Below are 20,948 nucleotides of genomic sequence, written 5' to 3'. Positions count from 1 at the left end.
GGGACAGAAATCTGAGATCAGATTTCTGTTTTATGCTTAATTCTAAAAATAAGTGTTTAGAGGCAGTGCATAACGAGCTGCACACCCGGAGGTCATTGTTCTGGAGATAAAACACCCAGCTGTGCCAGTCATCTTATGAGAGCAGTAAGGAGAAGCATATCTGCAATACAAACTAGAGAACAATGAAGGCTCAAATGGTAATATGAAAGTATAAAAAAAATTATTAAACATTAGGAGGTTTGCATTGCTTCATTCCTGATTCTTTGCCTAACTCTGGCCTTGAACTGCTTCCTTTCTTGTACTTAGCCTTGCAAGTTAATTTAACTTCTGTAGTTAGGGGAAGTAACTTCCACTGTGGAAGCATAGCAGCTTCTAGTGAAGAAATGTGCCAAAGAACATGGATATAATAGTGAATCCTGACTGAAGCTAAGATGCCTGTAAAGGGGGACAGATGAGCTTGAATCAGGCAAGCAGGTAAAGGATGGAATTGCATTTTTCCTCTTCTTTCTGATTCCTCTTTGCTTCCTCCAGGCACCTGGGAAGTTTCTCCCCTGCCTGCCACTTTAGGGAAGGTATGAGTAAGGAAACTCTAAACCAGGAGCCTGAGCTGAGGTTTTAGGAATTTCTGAAGATTACTGTTTTTGTGAAATGCTGTTACAGAGAAAATATATGTTAGTTAGTTTTGGTTTTCTGCTTGAGTCAGAATTTCTAACAGTACTGTATTTCTTAATGAGGCTATAATGTATGTTTGAAACTACAGCATGGTCGTAGCTTGGAAGAGATTTACAGTCCTTCACATTCTTTAGCAGTTATTCATGGAGAGTCCATTGTTTCATGTTATTCTTGTGTGACCTCCTGGTATTCTGGCAGTGTAAGAGGTGAGGGGAAAGACAATATAATTGATAGTCTTTATATGGGGCATGGACAAATGTGGTGCAGCACCTTAAATCTTTCTGCATGCATATAGTTCTGCACCTTTGCATCTGCAAAAATAGATGAAGCAGTAGTATTACGAGGGAGAGAACAGCTTGGGAATCTAAGTTAACAGCCAAAACATAAAGGGTAATTTAGAGTGATTGCATTTCTTATTAAACAGATCTGTGATTTGCACTAGTTCCTGCATGATTTTATAAAATATGAGCAGGCATGTATATATTTTCTATCCCTTTTTTTGTTGGAAGGTTACTGATTTCATTGTCTTTGGACAGCACAATGTTTACTTGTTAGAGGAGAGAATTCTGGATCCTATGTTCCCTGGATTGGAAGGGACTGTGGAGGCTGTAGTCCTACAGAGTAGATCCCTAATTGAGGTCTGAATACTTTGGGTTATGGTACATTTGGGATTCAGAAAAAGGGCTTTGAAATGTTTGATATTGACCTTCCTGGGGGGGAATGTGCTGCAGAAATGTTACATAGCATTTTTCCCTCCTGAGTGACTTTGATAAGTCTGGTGATTGATTTGATGCTTGAAGTTTTCACAAAAACAAATGTTAAAGCCATATTCTGTCAAATCAATTAGATACTTAAACATTATTATTATTATTATCATCATTATCATCATCGTCATCGTGATGCAAAGTCTTTTCCAGATAGGTAAGGCAACATCCAAATGCTAGCCAGAGGAAGGTTAGTAGTTGCTGAAGTACAAATCACTGTGACGTAGCTTTGAGATGCAAAGTTGTTTGCCCTCTTGTCCATAAACTGCTTATTGTTATCAATAATTTTTGAAGTTGCTATGAAAATTAAGATGAGGTGGCTAAGAAACCAAATTGTGCATCCCGGTTTCTGTGCTTTACCTGTGTTTTTATGCTAAATTCCAAGTGGGGGATGCATCTCTCATGGTTTAACCCCAACTGATCACTAAGTATCACACAGCTGGTCACTCATGGCACACTTTCCCACTGGGATGGAGGGGAGAATTGGAGAAAAGTAAAACACATATTAAGGCAGAATGGTTTAGTAATTGAAATGAAGTAAAATATAGTAATAATCATCTTATTAGCTTAAGATGATTCAATTTTTTTTTTGATGAAATAGTTTATTCAATAATTTTTAAATTTAGTATTAAAGATGTCCAGTTAATACAGCAGTTGAATATCACTAAAAAACTGGGTTAACTCCCATAGTGATATGCAGTCACATAAGTCATACATTTCAAAGCTTTTAGCACGGCATGTTTTTCCTAGTGGAATCTCGTTAGTATGGCTTAGCAAGATTGTTTTATTTGAATTTCAAGCTATGGTTTAGTGAATTACTGCTATCTATCAGAATCAAAGAAACCAAATAAAATGAAGTGAAACTGTACTGTAGGTGATAAAGATATATCTAAAGGAGCTTCTGTTTCTATATATAGATGGAACTAAAGAAGTATTCCGGATATCTTGTTAGATTATTCCAAATTGCTTCTCCTAGTACTTGAGAGAGCCTGAATAATTAGATTGTAATTTAAGAAAGAAGTTGTCTTGGGCAGTCTTTGTATGTATGACATGTTTGGTGACAACATGTCAGCTGTTTAAATGGAAAAATGGTTGGTTTCCAGACAACTTTGATTCTGTATCTCATCAATTTATTAGCCTTTTCATCCCTTGTGCTGGCTTTCAGCACAAATAAGAGCACAGATTTGAAAAATGGACATTTTATGTGTTTTAGGAACTTTAGGTTTCTAAACTGACACATTTCTAAACCATGGAAAAGGCAGTATCTTTGCCCTTTAATAAATTTAATTTGTTTTCAGACTTTGAAATGGTAAAATTCCTTCTGTATTTTGAAGCCACTGGTCTGGAATTGCTCTAGTTGATAATCTCTGTAACTGTACACACATTAAAGGATTAAAATTTTTGTGTGATTTAAAATTTTAGTCATTGATGTAGACAACTCACTTTGTTTTATGAAAGATATGGGGGTTCATTATTTTGAATAAGAAGGTGAAATCCTGAGAATACAGGATGAGATATGGTGCTTACTTGAAATGAGTATGCACAAAGCTGATTTACAAGTCAATTAACAGTGCATCTGCCTTCCAGGCGAGAGATACAGAGTAGTCCTTGATAACAGGAGGTGATTGTTGTCCCTCTTTTGACAGCACTCCTCCTTCAGTAGTGGAAGGTGCAAAGAAAGTTGAAGTAAGACCTTAACACAGTGTCAGACATCATGGGTAGGATTGTACTTTATTTTTTATTAAATCAGACGACTTCAAGAAAATATTGTTATAAACCCCTTCTTGTTGAGAGGTTACGACCATCTTGCAGATGTTGTAGTGCTTCTGTGCTAAGTCCTACAATGTTGACATTTAAACAAAACTTGCATTAAACTACTTATGAGATTCATGGTGATACCAATCAACTGCTGTAATTTAGTGTACAACTAATCTTTGTAATTTAGAGAGTTTTAAGTCATACTGAACTTCTGAAGAACTGTGTGTAAATCTCTGAGGTGATATGATCTATAAATAAATCTCTAAAAGCCATACATCTTTTGCTGTTAATTTTAGATTTTCTGTATGAGGGTGAATAAACCATAGCAGCTCTAAACAGTTCATAAAGAATGCAGTTGTTGTTTAGACTTGGAGTCTTTTTACATGTGGTTCCCTACACATATATACTAATGTCTGTTCTTTCAGATAAAATGTGTGATACATTCTGCTATCGTTTCTTTGCCTAATGGGCCTTAATATAGGATTTTTAAAGATCTAAGTGGAGTTCTTTCTTTTTCTCAGCCATCAGTATAATTGTTTTAAGTAGATGCTTGTTTAACTGGAAAAGCCTGGATAAAAAAGACAGGACGAATAAGGGTAAGTCTACTTAATAAGTGTAGGTTTTACAATGGGGCTTTTTAGAATGAATGGACAGTTACTTGTTTAGCTTACACAAAGAATTAAATAGAAGGGTGGAGTATTTAAAATGATCCAGTGTCACCTCTCTGGTTACATTCTCACATGGTCTTCATGATTTTTCCTAATTGTAGTACTACTTAAAGTCATCAGACTAAAAAAGAATAAAAATCTTTCTTAGGCCGGGTAGTGTTAATAATCCCTCCTGGTAACGATAGACCTGGGTAAATTGTCTGAGACTGACAAATGGCAGCTTAGAGATTATTTGAAATGCAGTGGAAGCACTTAAAATTACAAACATGGTTCTTGAGTATTGTCCTCAACGACAAATCTCTGCCAAATGCAAATTGTGTTGTGCATCCTTGTGCCCAGATAGTTTTACCCATCTGATATTTTTTTCTGCTAATTGTACTAGTGAGGCTAAAGGAGAAGCGTCCCAGTCTCTGAATTCAGTGTTAGATGATGAGGGCAAAACTATAAAGCTATCAAATAAATGCCTTATTCTAGTTCACTGTCAAATGAGCTCAGGAAAAGGGTTTTTCATGGTAGCTATTGTTCGGTAACGGCGTGTGCTGTCTTTTCTCAGCGCTGAACGGGGAAGAAAGAGATCAAAAAGCCCTTGTCTGCACGGTCTCTTGTGGCGAGGCTGCATTATTTAAAAACTTAGGAGCGTGTTAAAGGCAAACTCAGGAAAAACCTGCATTTTTTGGATGTGTTTCTGCTGCTTGTTAAACTGAATTAAAAAATACAAGAGGATACACCTACCGGTAATTATTACTAATTTGTTCTTGAGTTCACACGTGCACGTCACTGGTACATTGATCAAGTAAAGCATTTCTTTTCTCAATCAGACTGTAAATTAACAATGCAATCCCTTCACATAAATAATCCTGCTTTCATCTTGCATTGATTTATGGATCAACTTCAGCTCTATTACATGCTGAGAACCTTTTACTCCAAGCTCATTTCATCATGGGTTTCTCTCTTTTGTTTTGTACCTGCTTGGCATAAATGTGTTGGGGTTCCCTTTTATATGTTATTCCTAATAAAAGTGATGCTGAATTTGAAGCTTTATGTGACAAAATGGATTATTCAATATTTTAATGGTCTAAATAAAGAATAATAAATTGAAATTTTTAAAAAATTTATAATGTATGAAGATTATGTCTCCCATTTTTATGAGGTACTTGTGAATTACTGTGGCTGGAATGCCCAGTTATACTTAACATTGCTTCCTAGTTCTTAACACAATTCTTACTAGAAAGCTGCGTTTCAAATGTGTTTTTCATTAATCAGAGGAGTAAGTTAATGATTAGGAGTTCTGTGAGTTGCTGAGAAGGTCCCTCAAATGCTGCATTATGGTCAAGAAGCTCTTGCTGTGCTTGAAAAAATGGTTTTTCAGAGTGGTTTGTTATGGGGAGCTGGCCAGTGGAACCAGGAATGTTTCAGCTTGCATTTTTATTTTTAATTTTGCTGTAACTGAGGGAAAAGTGAGACCTAATTGAGCATGGATGGAGCAGATAGACTTGAATAAACAATTAGTTTTCTGAGGCTTCCAGTGTGATAGAATAAATGAAACCTTTTTAGGTAGTCTAGGAGCTCATTGGTGAATGTGAATGGAAATAGATTTTATAAAGAACTGAAGTGCTCTTGCTTCATTAGTATTCATGGTATAACAAAAAAACCCATAACACACCACCTCTTTCCAGAGTGTATATATTTTCCTCTGGATTATTTTTTTCCATGAGACAAATGATGATGGTGCCAACAGCTGATGAAGATGAATAGGCTTATTTCTTATGTATTTAATTTTTTTTGTTTCAATTGCAGGTGACTTTGAAGGCTAGTTTTACTAAATCTCCATCCTGCTATTAAAGAGCCAGGAAAAAGTCTTTCTTAAAAGTCTCTGTAAGAAACAAAGCATTGGAGAAGTTTGAAAAAGATGTGGATATGGATGCCTTCACATGCACAGAGTTTTATTACTTATTTCCATGAATTTGTCATGGATTTCTTGACCTGTAAAAAGGATTATTAAAATAATTAAGGGTGAAAATGCTGCCTGTAGTGTCTAAAATATCAAAGTTCTTTTCAGTTTGCTGTGTAGCTAATTCCTGCTTTCATTGAGAAATTAAGAAAATACTCAGTGTGGCTAGCTTAATATCTTTATCTAGAGCAGAGCATAGTGCATAGCTAATGCTACTAATGGCTCTGCATATGATAATAAGAAAATGAATACAACCATAGAAAACTGAAGAACAAAAAGCTACCAAAGAGGCGGCTTTATCCTAGGGAAGGTAAGAAAGTAGTACCTTGTCACAGTATTAATAACTTTTGTTTAAACTTGGTGGTTCCTACTGTTTAACTGAAAACTTGGTTGTCTTCTCTCTGATTTCTTAAAGTAGGAAAACCAGTGAAAACAAAACAAGCCTCTGAAGTGTTTGCTTAGTTTTAGGAAGATGTGATTTTTGCAACTGGCTGTTCCCTGCCCTGCCAAGCAGTTTCTTTGTGGGGATGCAGTGGGGGTCAGCGGCTGCTGCTCCTCAGTGTCCGTGGGCCCGCTGGAATGATCAGGACTGCTGTGGTGATGCCTGCTTCATAAACCTGCAGTGCCCTGTGTCTGAAATGGTGTGTGGGTGTGTGTGTGGGTGTGTGTGGGTGTGTGTGGTTTTTCTTATGCTGTGGGTTTCCAGCCCTTGTCCCTTTGCCCCAGCAAAGGTGTTTCCCAGGCTGCAAGAGCCATAGAGCCATCAGGTTTGTGGTTGGGTTGTGTCCTTGATTTCCCCCCAGATGGAACCAGGAGTGCTTCTGCCAGCTTTCTCTTGCTGAGTCCCGGCTACTCTCTGGGTCTTTTACAACGGGCAGATGTGGCAGCACTGACAGCAGATTTCAACACCACAAAATGCTTTTTGCTGACAAGATGGCCATCGGGACAGGGGCAGGAAGGGAGTATCCTTCCTGCTGCATAGCAGTGCCACACTCTGCTGCACATCTGGGCAGCTAAGGGTAGATTTGCTTTTTTTATCTTTGTCAGATCCCTTTTAAAAACTGTGGAAACAAAGGTAAAATATGAGCATGTTTCCTGATGCCCAGGCAGTACTGAGGAGCAGTACTGCTGCAAAAAGTGGGATTTTCTTTTTCCAGATGGTACCTTTGCAGCAGAGCTGAGTGGGTTTGGCAGACCCCTGGGACACTGCTCTCTGTTTTCATGCTTTTTTTTGTTAACTTTTCAAACAGACTTCCTCACAGAATCTGCTGTGTTGGATCTGGTCCCTCTGTGTCCTTGCGAGTAGGACTGACTTGTTGATCTGCTACAGCCTTATCCTGGCTAGCATTCTGTTTGTGATGCTTTGACTTCACTTTTTTAAAAGTGCTGACGGTTTTTCCTAGTTTGGAAATATGTTTTTTTGTAAGAAGCAAAAGGCCTTAGCACATCATGTGCATTCCTGAGAAAATACCTGTATGACTGTCAGAATAAAATAAAAAAGACTTGACATTATAACCATGGGTTGAATTATATTTTTTTAGAACTGTGTTCTATGACAGACCTGTTATTTCTTCTGGTGTTTGTTAAAGCTGGATGTGTATTCAAGGAGACTGAGGGCAGGCTGAATTATTGGAGGCAGTGCCTTCAATACAAATACTGTTGCTTCCTTTGTTTCCTGGAAAGGGAGCAGTCTATCTCTGAGTCTGTGTGTACAGATGCAGCGCACAGGAGGCTTTCAAGAACTGAAGGACTCTGTCATATTGTAACAAAACTGTTCCATCTTAACAAGGGTAAAGTAATAATTGGCTCAGACAGCAGTGTGCATGCATATTTATAGGCCACTTTTTGGCCTTGTAGAATACTGTAAAGGCTGTGCTTCATTTTCTGTGCAATCATGTGTAAATAGGTTTCTAAAAAAGGATTGGATACAACCTGATTATTTTTTAACATCGCTATAGCTGATACTTCAAATTTGTCTTGAGTTGTATTATTTGCTTTTAATTGACAAGGCATCAGATTTGTTTTCAAGTAAAAAGCAATTGTTTTAAATGCAGATTTGCATTTCTAGAATGAGTGGGAAATGGGTAGCAAGATAATGTGGATATGTCTCTGTTGATCCTTAGCAGAATTCTTAAAATGTTTCTTTACTACTTAGGATATGATAGGTAAGATGCTATAGGAAGACATCATGACTTTTTTTGCTGCTGCTCTTTGTACAACATCTCGTGTTCAACATAATGAACTGGACAATTTTGAATAGTGATGTTAGTTTTAAGGACTGTGTTTCTGCATGTATGTGGGATATAAAATCAATAAATACAATAGTTAGAAGTGATGCTCTGTGAATTGCAGAGTTGTACTGTGGGTTTCTTTTACCTTGGCAAGGACATGTTTGCAGTGCCAGTTGCAGGTTGCATTCATGTATAAATCAAATGTTGCTGTAATGATGAGCAAATTTCCCTGTAAACAAGTCCTTTTCTGTCTATAATCCTTTTAAATTCACAGTGAACCTAGGATCTTACTTTCTGTCCCTGCCATAGCTGACAGACTGGTGTCACTGTCCTAACAAGGAAACTGGAAGTCTTAGGGAGAAGTGAAATAATCCAAGGTTTGAAGTGTAGACTAGAATGACAGATGCCACTAGGCTGTAGAGGTAGTGAGATTTTTCACCCCAAGCTGAACAAGACCTTTCCCTTGGAGAGGCAATGCTGAATTTAAGATATGTGGGATAAATAGTGATCTTTCTTCTTGATCTGTGGTGGTGGAAAAAATACCTGTTTGGTTTTGAGGAATTGTGGTAGGAAATGGGTTAAGAACTGGGATCTTTCCTTGTCCATTTAAATTCTTGTGGCCTCTTGAGTCTTCCTTTGTATCCATTCCTAACCTTCATTATCCATGGTTTCTTGGACGTGGTTCTAGGTTTTGGAGAAATTTCCTTTTATCTTTGTGCAGTAAGTTATTTGTCGTTTTTTGTTTTGCAGAGGTTGCTCTGAGAACTGCAAATATTCAGAATAGTTGCATAGTTCTGCAAACCCTACTCAAAACTGAAGTGGATTAATATTACTTGTAGGTAAAGGGAATGTGGAGTATTTCAACCATCAGCTGACTTAAAGGGAACAGTGTGGTTCGGTTGATGTATTTGATATAGGTTTGTGGTGATTCATAGGCAGCCCTAGATTGCACCCACAAGCAGAATTCTTAAAAAACTGGTGCTATTGTGACTAAAAGCAGGGGATTCCTGTGTACTGCAGACATGAGTTACTGCATGACATCCATGGAAATTTGGTTGCACCTCTGCTTGTGATGATACTGTAAGACAGACTTCTCTGGTATCTGTACTACACCATTGTGGCATTTCCTCTTCAAGTCTAACATGGTTCTACTGAGTTCTTGTCAAGCATCTGGAGTAACTAAACTGCACTATGCTCTTAATTGATAAACGTGTATTTTTAAATGAATTCTAAGATGCTTTTGGAAAGTATGATCCTATCTGTTAATAAGATTATATTCAGTGTTGCTCTCTGTGTCAGTGCAGCTAATCAAAACTCATGTATCTGTGCCAAATGTAATTAGACTTAGAGAAAGTATTTAAATGATAAGAACATACCTCTCCCCTATGCCCAGCTGAAGTGAGTTTGTATAGCTTGCATCAAAAAAACCCCAGTGCCTTGCTGTGCTATTGAGTTCCAGCAACTATGCTTAAAGTACTTGCAAAGAAGCAAGACAGAGAGGCAGCATGCTGAGAGGAACCCAGTGTAAATAACATGAAGAAACAGTCTGATTTATATCAAAGCAGACTGCTAGGAGCATAAAGCGTTAATCACTGTGGAACTTGTGGTGGGTCTTAGCACACTTGCTTCTGGCATAGCTTATGTTAGAAGATGCCAGAGACAGAAGGGATTTGTAAGGTTTGTGAAGCCATGCTCCTGTTAAGCATTTAACTTTACAATGAAAGTTTTTAGTGAATGACTGAATTTCTCTCTTCAACTTCAGGGAAGCTTCTGTGTGTTTATCTGTGTAGGACTGGAGCCTGATGCTTTCTAACTTCTTTAAACATCTGTGATTTGGCATATTTCTTGATAATGTACTTATTGAAGTAATTTTCTTTGGGTTAATAATTAAAAAAAAAAAACACCTTAACAGTAAAACTACATTGGGTATTTTCTGCTCTTGATATACTGCATGTGGGAGTGCATCTCGTTTTTTGGATTGGTGCTTGTCTGGGGGAGATATAAAATGGGTGACAGTGCACAGGCCTTCTATGGAAACTTTAGGACTGAATATGCATAAAGAGCATGACCTGAGGTAGGAAGAAGTTGTGCTGCATTCGGGAGGAAGAAATGGAATTGCATAATAGAACATCTTTATTCATGTTTTTAAGACTGAATACTTGACCAGTATTTTCCAGTTTCTGTGGGAAGTAGAAATACTGCCTGTGAGCAATTGAGGGAGGTTGAGAGTGAAGCAGTTTGGACAGTGAAACCGTAGTGGGTGTAAAAAAAAAAGTGGAGCTGATCAGACAAGTTCAGTTCTCATTTCAATTTAATTTTTATTGGAAAAAGACACTCCATGTTGCAACACATTTCAGCAACCCAGAACAGCTTATTTTCCTCATCCTGGTTTATCAGTGTGATTGCATTCTCTTAGCTTCATTTACCTGGTACTATGAATTTTCTGAAATGCATTTTCTTTCTGACTGCCTCACTCCTCATTATGTACTCGGCTCAAATTGTGCTCCTGAACACTGATGCAAGGTCTTATTTTGAATCAGTTGTCATGTCCTTAATTTTCATAAGGACGTGTGGGCTGATGTACTTGATGTGACTATTTGATGATATAATTATAAAGCAGAGAATTCATTCTAGCTTTAGAATAAATACATGATGGTAGATAGGTGGATTTAATGCTGCTGAGGTTTTAAAAAATATTAGTATAATCCTTTCTTAGTAGGTGAGCTGTTAAAAGCCCATAGTACGGTATGGGAATAATTTTCTTCAGAGGACTGTATCTGATTCTATTCACACAGAAAATTAATAGCTTGAAAATACAGAAAAAAAATTTTTGGAGAACAGATTGATTCCTGTATGACTGGAGGAGACTTTCACTCAAAATTCCATCCCTGTTTCTACAGGTTCTCTAAATCTATGTGTAGGAGTCTATGGTAAGGATATTTTGATAATCTCTTGTATGTAGTTTTTAAACCATTCTCCTATAATAATACTCTGTTCCTTTTTTAAGGTTCACAGATGTGAGGGGAACAAGTAGGGTTTTGTGAAAGCCGTTAACTCCTAAATTTTATAGTGCTTTTGTAGAAATTCATCATATCTATGACATAAGTGGGCATATTTTTTAATCAACTGTATGGAAAGATGTAAATATTGTAGAATGGTACTTTTGTAATGGGTTGTTATTTGCTGTGTGTTTTCTGTCTTCAAAATGCCTTTATTAAGAAGGCATCTAATGTTGGGGGAGGGAGGCTTTTAAATAAGTTAACTATCCATGCATTGTGAATATTAACAGCAGAGACTGGTGGCAAGATGTGCACTTATTAAAAATCCCTCTCTAAGCAGCCTGCATAAACTCTAAGGCTAACTTAACCCCCCTTGTACTTTAAATACAGGAAACTCAAATACATTTGTTTTCACAGTTTTCATTTTTCACTGTTCCCCTCTTTTTAGCTTAAAAAACCTGCTCTCTGTTATTCCAGTGCTCCTGAGGTCACTAACATTTCTTTTCAAAAGGTTTCAAAGGGTGTTGAGAGCTCGGTATGGCTGCAGCCTGAGTGCAATTAATAAGACAGTGGGCAGAGCATGAGATAGCCAGATACTCAAGATGTAACATGAATGTGTGTCTGTTGGAAGCTTCCTGCAAGGATATAGCTATTGTGTTCCCTACAACTTGCAAATTTGACTGATAAAAAAGGGAAACCAGTCTAATCTTGGTTATCCTGTTATGTTTGCATGCCATGCAACACCAGCACACGACCATATAGCTAGTAAGTATGAAGTAAATACCAATACAGTGATGGCTGTGGATGAGCAAAAGTGAGTGCTGAGCAGAAGCATCTTAATTAAAATTATTTAAAATCTCTCTGGTGGAATTTCAGCTGTCTTCTTAGATAGTTGCTTTAATGTGGTCCTGTGGACAGCAGTGTCTAATCTTATAATCTGATAAGATGCACAGCCTGAACTTTCGTGATGTTGAGGTTTCCAGGAGGTCTTCCAAATAAGTATTAACAAATTGGAATAGATCTTGCTATTAACTAATAGTTATTTGTTTGAATTTGGTGTCATCTTACTGAATGATTGTAGCATCTTTTTGACTGAGTCAACCGCTTTGTAAGATTTGAATATGTAACATGTACATCTTCAGAACCAGTTTTGTGTTCCAAGGAAGTAGGATCTAATGTTTTCTGTTGATTTCCTTGGATGCTTGGATTTACTTGAATGCTAGCCTGTCAAGAAGGGAAGGTAGTTCTGAGGACAGAAAGCCTCATCTGCTATAAATGCTTTGCTTAAAATGAAGTCTGAATGGGGGCTATAAACCCCTCTAGTTCTGGTACGTGTTTCTGTCTAGAGGCTGGCACAGGAAGGGAGCTTGCAAGCCTGGATGCTTTCTGCAGTCTATTTTCGCTCACATTTCTCAGGCATCCAGAGCTGTTATGTCAAGGCTGTTAAAGGATATATCCTTGTCTACTCTTGTTGGTTTACTGCATTATCAGTTAGAATGTACAGAGTCCTGTCAAATACACATTTTACATGCTCTTAGATTGTTTTGGGCCTTTGGAAGCAAAAGTGAGTCTTTGGATAGCTTCCAGAAATGCTTTGTTGATATATGTGTAATTGTTTCTGTGAAGCAAGAGTTTGCCGTCAATATGAAAATACTAAATCCTGTACTTCCATGTTGTTTCTTTGTAGTCTTACACCTTAAAAATGTCTTTTGGTGTAATAGTCACTCTGCAAGAAGAGGGTATCTTTGTGAGAGAATGCTGGCAGGGCATTGCTATTAAGACTATGAGCTACTGGGGGCTATTATTTAAACTGTCTTAGCTCTCAAACATAATACTTTCCTGAAGCTGTGATAGCCTCTTAATTATGAGTTGAAGATCTAGATGGTTCTGTGCTGGTCTTTACTATAGCGCTGTCTTCTGTTTCTTCTGAAACCCAGAAAGCTGTGAAAAGGGAGCACAGCTTAATTGGAAATAATGACTTTAGATCCGACTGCATGTTGTGGAATGCACAAGTCTGTTCATTGTGGGAGTGACTTGAACAATCATGAAGTTTGACTATCTTGTTAAAAGGGGAAAAGATGAGAGAATGGAAGATGCAAAATTCTGTTATGTTGGCTTAAGTGCTAATGTGTAGGGAGCTTAGGGCATGAGTTGATTTTTTTTCCTTCTGTGGTTTAAAAGCTTGATGAACCTTAGTTCAGGAAAAAAAAGATTTAAAATATGGTTAGTTACTTTGAAGTATGAACCTGTTTCAAGAAAGAGCATGAATTTTTGCTGGTAACTCACCTAAAGCCTTGATGGGATCCTGTCATTTTCAGATGCTTGGACTAATTTGAAGTCTAGAATGAAACAATCTCTGGGATCCATCAGTCAGTAAGCAGCTTGAGTATTTGCTTTTAGACTTACAGGAAAGACTCTCAAAGTGGTGGTTTTTTTAGAAGTTAGCTGTTGTCAGTTGCTTCCTTCTTAAAAGAGTAATTTGTATTTAATTTTTAAATCATCTTGTGAGGTATCTTAGAAGATGTAAATACAAATATTTGAGATGTGCCTGTGTTTGTGGAAGATGAATAGTAACTATGGTCAAGTAAATATTCTTTGTGACCTCAAAACCACTTAGGAAATGGCTAAAGACATGTGCTGTGAGTTAATCAAATACTTCAGTGTCTGTTGTGAACATTAATGAGTCTTAATATACTGAAGAAGCAGATTAAGAAATCAGTTGCATTTCTTGAGGAGTGTATGTACACTTCCAATGAGCTGCAGATTTGATTAAAGAAACCTTTAAAACAAACCCCAAAACAATAACTAACCTAAAATATGAAGTACGTAGGGAACTAAATAAGGGATTCAAAATGCTTTGTAGGGAACACAGTACATTGCTGTGGGACTAGCTGTAAGCAAAAATGGGCTTTGCTGTGCAGCTTTGTCAGTGTTTCTTGTGACCTTGACTCATTCCTTTCAGTGGACAAAAAGGATGAAAGAGCCAAGTATGCAGGTGATGCATAGATTTTCTGGCTGATAAGCCTCAGTACCTGAACTGTAAAAATATAACACTTAGACATGCTTGGCTTCCTAAAAAATTGTAGTGAGAATTAAGGTTTAAATGTTACAGAAAAAAAAGGTATGGTTTTTCAAAATGATGATACCATGCCACTGCAGCACTTACAGAAGGTTGTAAAACTTTTTCTGTTTGCATGCCCTGTTTTTTTGTACTTTCTTGGTATTTGCTCACATGCATTTTGTGTTGTTTTAGGGAATTTAATAAAATAGTGAGACATTAGACATGTTGTCAAGACCAGGCTGCTAAAATGTATTGTGGCTATGATGACAGGAACCGAGTCTGAAGAATGAGGATCTGTATTTCCGTTTAACTTCAAAGTCAGTGTAAATGAATGTGCCTTTTATAAACAGGATAATTTAATTTTTTTTTTTCCCACTGGCGTTGATAAATCTGTTTGTTATTGTGTCCCTGGACTGGGCAGTGGTTTACAGTTTGTTGGTTGTGCAGTGCCATCTAGTGACTGCTGACATGGAAGTGGGGAAAACCTGTCAAAGAAAAACGTTTGAAGAACCAGTCGGTGTCTGGAGTAGGTTTCCAGATCAGGTGGTTCACAACTGCAGAAATGCTGCTTTATGGAAGGTTGAGTAAGTTGAAGTATGATCTCTTTTGTCTTGAGAAGGGACCTTTGTGCACAATCCTCTTTGTGTGAGAGTGGTTGGAGGTGGAGTTAACTGTTCAAAAGGAGGATGGCTTTCTTACATAGCCATACACAAATCTGGCAGCTGAAAAATAGTTCTTTTCTGTTAGCAAATTAGTTATCTGAAGATCTTTGGGATCCTTTTTCCTAAATGGTGTCATAATCTTTAGTTGAAGGTAACTTACATTTTTCTTTCAATGACGATAAACATTTGAACATTATAGGTATGTTTTTTTTTTCTGTTTCTTTGCAGCTTGATCACATATTGTCACCTCCACCTATGCTTTTCCGAAAATCCAGCAGTCCTGAAGTGTCTTCTGGCCTTGGAAAGTCTCCTAAATTTAAGAGGCAATTGAGTGAAGATGGGAGACAGCTCAGGAGAGGGAGCCTTGGAGGAGCTCTGACTGGTGAGTTTGGGGTATGTGTAGTGTCACCTGGGTTAGCACAAGGAGCTGATGGCACCTTGGCGCTTGGTGTTTGCCTGGTGGCTGAACTCTTTGGTGGGGTGTGAGCTCCACCTGGAGTTTCCATAAGTCTCTCCCACGTGGCTTCCCTGACTGTTAGTCATGTTTGAGGTTCTGCCTCTAGGGGCTGTTGACAGGTGGCCAAGCACAGCCTGAAAATCACTCCTATCTTGAGATTTGCATGTCTGTGGCATTTATCTCGCTAAGTCTCGTGCATCCAGCCATGGGATCACCTACATCTTGTTTCCTCTAGGAGCTGAAGTGCATGGATGGTGCCTTTAGACTTGATTTCATTAAAGAAAATGCAGTTTGGTATCATTTATGTGGTGGAATACTCATAGGGGAGGAACAGCATTACCAGCTAGCCACAAGCTGTGGACAGCAGCTTCTCCTCTGTGGAGCCATGAAGAGGTAGCAGGATGGTGAGCAGGGCTTAGGCCCTCCCTGCCCTGGTAGCATCTTCTAGATACAAGGTGCTGGTATTGTGATGGTGGCTGGTACCTCTGTGGCAGCGATGGTCCCTGAAGAGTGATTTGTGTTGATTGTGGAGCAAATTAAATAGAAACAAATAGGGACTTCATGTATTTATAAAAAAATTAAATTAATGGAATTTGAATCAAATATGTTTCTGAAGTGCATAATGGGTAATAGAGGAATTTGTTGTACTTGGTGAGAGGGACAATAGATTTCAGTAAATTTACTGGAAGATAGAAATTTCACAGAATAACTGAACATGCTGAGTTGGAAGGGACCCACAAGGATCATAAAGTCCAACTCCTGGCCCTGCACAGCACCATCTCCAGGAGTCGCACCATGTGCCTGAGAGCATCGTCCAAACACATCTTGAGCTGTGTAAAGATTGGTGCTGTAATCACTTCTCTGAGGAGCCTGTTCCAGTGCCTGACGTCTCCTGGGTGAAAAACCTTTTCCTGATACCCAACATAAACCTCCCCTATTTTGGCTTCAGGCCATTCCCTCAGGTCCTGTTGCTGCTCACCAGAGATGAGAGGTCAGTGCCTGCCTCTTCTCTTCCCCTCATGAGGAAGTTGTTTTATCTGTTCAAGTGATGTTGATTGATATTAGAATCAAGTACATCAAATTTGGGTTTGAAGAAGTTGAAATGGTGTTTATTTGAGATAGTAAACAGCATTTCTGTCTCTAAATTCTGTGAATTGTTCAGAGTTGTTATCATTTGGGGATGAAAAATGGTTCCTCAGTGGATAGAGCTGACTCTTCTGCAGTACGTGTTTGAAAAGTCTTGTATTTGTGGGGTTCCCAGATGAAGAGAGGAATGATAAATCTGACTCGATGTTCTTAGAAGGCTAATTTATTATTTTAAGATACTGTATTATACTAAGAATACTATAGTAAACTATACTAAAAAATACAGAAAGGACACAGACAGAAGGCTAGAAAGATACCACTGAAAACTCGTGACTCCTTCCAGAGTCCTGGCACAGATTGACCGTGATTGGTCATTAAGTCAAAACAATTCACATGAAACCAATGAAACAACCACCTGTTGGATAAACAGCCTCCAAACACATTCCAAAGCAGCAAAACACAGGAGAAACAAATCAGATAATTATTGTTTTCCTTCTTCTCTGAGGCTTCTCAGCTTCCCAGGAGAGAAATCCTGGGCAATGGGATTTTTTCAGAAAATATGATAGGGACAGAAAAGTACTACTGGAGTACTTGCTTTTCTCACTTCTCTCCTACCCCTTTCTCTAGAAGAAGCTCCAAGAAGTTGTAACGATACCTCTCTTTGTATTCACCTCTTTGAAATCACCTACATGGCTTCTGGTAAATGACAAATAATTTTGTCTGAAAGAACCTAAAGAATTAAAAAAATTAAGCTGTCTCACAGTTTACGTGAAGAAAAAACATATGCTACTGCAGGAATTTCTTGTACCATATCATCACATAATTGTTGCTCTGATTTTTAATGTCACTAGTGTAAGATCTGTCATTTTCCTTGCAACTTCATTTTTATCGTGAGTTGTTATGAAGCTTTCAGAAACAGTGTAAAAGTATTTGTGATCCATATGGGCTTCCAGTGACCTGCAGCACACAAGTGTCAATTTTGGTAGCCATTTCAGTAAACTCTCTGGCAGCTCTGGAGTGTTACAGCTTTGAAAGCTTGGAGTGTAAACCAAACTTCGGCTTTAGTGAGACTAGAAACTGCCAGCACAATTATTTTTTTAGCAGGAGCTGGTGTGGTTCTTTGATTTTGTTTTTGTCTAACTTTAAAGTGGAGTGGTGGTCTTTAAAAACTGATCTTTTCCATATAAGCCGTGCAGATAAGGAGGAAGAAGACAGCCTAATCAAAAACAAACATAGCAATTGTGCTTGGCTGCCATAGTCTCTAATCTTTATCTCTGTGCTTGAATTATTGCTTGAGGCCTTTATAAAAGGAAATGGATATGCTTTTTGTCTGCATGCAATCTGTTGTGCAGGGTTTTATGTCAGGATTTGGGAATATAGTGTGCAATGATGTTAAACTGCTTTATTATCAATGCACTTTAAATGAACCTGAATACCCTAGGGCTTTGGTATCTTAAAATAATTTTAATATCTTAACAGCTTCCATGATACTGATTAAATTAATCAAACTTATTCTGATGACAGAAAGTTCTTTATATTCTTTAGGGATTTTTAAAAACTGTTTTAAAGAAACGACTGCAGAGAGAGAACTAATTCCTAGAGTTGTTTCAAATGTTCAGTAATCTGAAATTAGTACAGCGTTGCTTTCGTCATGTATTTACATCCCTTTTTAAACATATTGAAGTTTTGGGGTTTTTTAAAGATTTTTTTAATGCTTAAGAGTGGTTTGCCACTGTGGTTTGAAACTACAAGAATCATAGTATCATTAAAAAAAAAAAAGGGGGTGCACAATAAATCCTTCTATCCTTCTTTTAAAATGGTTTAAAAGAGCTGTGAGCTGACATGTGCTTGGTAAGGGATTACTTCTATGCTCGTGCATTCCTTCCCAAGTTTCTATTTAAGTCTTAATGTTTTTGAAAAAATATTCCTGGTCGATAAAGGGGGAAAAATATTTGGAAGCCTGTAATTTGAGAAAGTTTGAGCTTGATATTTAAAATCACTATTGCTGGTTACTGTATTCCTTTATTCTTTCTTCTCTTTTGTTACTTTTAATACACCTTTAAGTGCTAGCTTAACAGTGGGTATCAGTTCATTGGAAAATAATTTGGAACAATATCTTTGAAATTGTTTTCAGTTCTGTCTCTGCCTCTGTTGTTAATTTGCAACTCCTAAAATACAGTAGGTGGGAGTAAGTGAATCAAGACACAAGACTCCTGGCTAGCAAATTTGCAGGATGTTCTTACACTGATGCGTGTTGCTCACTGCAGATGTTAGAAAGGTGTTGGCTGTTAAAAACAGTACTATTGAGTCAAAGAGAAAAAGCAGTGTTAACAATGAAAACAAACAAAACAAAATTTATTTGCTCATATAAGACAAAATAGTTCAATTCCTGTAGGGCTGAATACTAATAGAGGTAAATATATAGGGATTTTACCTCTGGGAATGGATCCCAAATAAATTAGTTTATTGAGCTTTGTAGAGGGGAATAATGTTATGAGCAACATACGAGAAGAAATAAAATCTATATTGTTGCAGTATATTGAATGAGACTTGCAAAACCCGAAAGATTACAGTTACTGGCAAGCTACTATACTGAATTGGCTGAAGTAAATTACAAAACTCTTTATATACAAAAAACCAAAACTCTTTGAATACAAGAAAAATTGAGAATGATGTACTGGGTCATCAGTACATCATAATGTACTGATCATGATGATCAGGGAGAAGAGGGCTGGAAACCTGCAGAGGTAGGATAGAAACTGAAATTATTTTTGACACAGCTTCGGGGAAGCTAGAGCCAAAATTGTTTCCCTGAGTTGCACAGTTTTAAGTAATCCAGCAACCACATGTTTTCAGTGACAAGCAAAGCATACTTTTCAAAGTAAAAGAAAAATTAAATCAATGTTTTTGAGAATAAATATATTATTGCATTCTGTAGAAAATTGCTATGCAGCCACTAATTAATGTTTGTCCAATATAAGAAATATACAGTGGTTCCTGCAGACACCATACTCTACTATATTTTGGAAAAACCTCTTCAATATAATTGTTGCAACAATATTGCTTTCCTTAATCTTCATTGCCAAGGAGGAACACTTCTGGAAGAACAGAGAGTAAGCTTGGAATGAAAATAGTATGTGGCCTGCTATTAGTCTAGCAAATTTCCCTTAGTAGTTCCTGTTGTGAAGTGCTAACAGTTTTGTTTAATAGAAAGACAAGTTGAAAAATAGTATTTCATAACTGTGGTTATTAAACATAAGCATTCATGAGATGAAACAAACTCAGAGTAAAATAACTTGAATGTAATTTATGACCAATTAATCTTTTAATTTGAAAGGTCATATTTCCAAGAGGTTATAAAGTTTTGGATAATATGGTCACTTTACAATATAATCAATATTTGCCTTTTTCTCTTCTGCTGTGTCCTTATTTGTCTCCTACTCCAGATTCCCCCTTCACTGCATGAACACATGCCCATAACAGTGCTTGCCACACTCTTTGTCTGGGAAGTAAACTGGATCTTTTTAAGTTTTGCTTGTGCCACAGAAAGTGTTAAACACAATCCTTGCACAAGTTGCTGAACTGCAGGATAAGCCCTGTGACAAAGCTGAGCTGCAGCTGCTTGCTTCACAGCCCTAGGTCAGATAGAGGGAAAAGAGGATTGTCTCAGAGGGATACTGGTGCCCTCTGGGTGCAGGGTCATTGGCAGTGTGCTAGATGGGGAAAGGATGTGATTGAGACAAAAGTATGGTAGGTGGGATCAGCTCTCTTGTTCTGGGGACAATAGACATTTTTTTAATACACATGTATTTAAATGCCTCTTGCTGTAGCCTTAGGTTGCCTTCTTAAGGACTTCTAATACACAGACTGGGACTTTAAAACTTGTATTGAATCAGGAGAAAAGATGTTTAATTAAAAAGCTGCTTTTCTGTGGTGGCTGGTTATCTTGATCTCCACAAACTTCAAAGGGCTGTCTACAGTCAGAGGGTTTTTGGCTTAAATTGTCCACAGATTTTAGTTTGCTTTGTTCAGAGATGCTTAAAAAGAATCCAGAGCAGAAGGTGATGTGAAAGGATGGGAAATTAAATGAGCTTTTACCGTGGAGAGGGTTAACCTAGCAAATCACTTGGAGAAGCAAAACAAATTGCCCTGACTTTCATGCCCTGCTGCTGCTCCTCACTTTGCCCCAAGTTGGGCAGTGCAGTCCTGGGTTCTCAGGTACTGTGCAGCATTTGGGGATTGCTATCTCCCTTTCTACTTCTGAAAGATACGAGAACATGTTTCTGGGAAGAGATCATATTTGGGAGAGTACTGCAGCTAACTCAGTTGTTTTATATCATACTGATAAGCTCTACTGTTATATATAAAGAAAAAAATACATTTTAGCTACCTGTAGTTTGAACTTTTTATCTCACCTACTCCTATCTCATCAATAACTACTTGGAAAAGACTTCCTGGTGGGCTGATTGTGTCTAACTGTGGTAGGGCTGTTATCTACTAGGTGTATATTGATCTTACACAAGTACAGGTAATATAATACATACTAATTTCATTTTATAGAATCTTTAATCCAAGGATGCTAAAGCACTCTATATTAGTAAAATTACTTCATGTTCTTCTGATCAAGTATTGTTTACAG

General features: G+C 37.6%; 1 protein-coding gene across 1 annotated transcript in view; it reads left to right on the top strand.

Moving 5' to 3' along the window:
• Positions 1 to 20,948, top strand: part of MAST4 (microtubule associated serine/threonine kinase family member 4) — a 276,965-nt gene that overhangs the window by 47,986 nt on the left and 208,031 nt on the right. Inside the window, exon 2 of the mRNA XM_058043349.1 lies at positions 14,995 to 15,148. Within this exon, the coding sequence (XP_057899332.1) occupies positions 14,995 to 15,148 (154 nt within the window). The remainder of the gene's footprint in view (positions 1 to 14,994; positions 15,149 to 20,948) is intronic.

Source organism: Melospiza georgiana, chromosome Z (assembly GCF_028018845.1).
Source record: "Melospiza georgiana isolate bMelGeo1 chromosome Z, bMelGeo1.pri, whole genome shotgun sequence".
Classification (NCBI taxonomy): Eukaryota; Metazoa; Chordata; class Aves; order Passeriformes; family Passerellidae; genus Melospiza; species Melospiza georgiana.
Note: the sequence above shows the minus strand (reverse complement) of the source record. Positions and strands in the feature narration are given on the sequence as shown.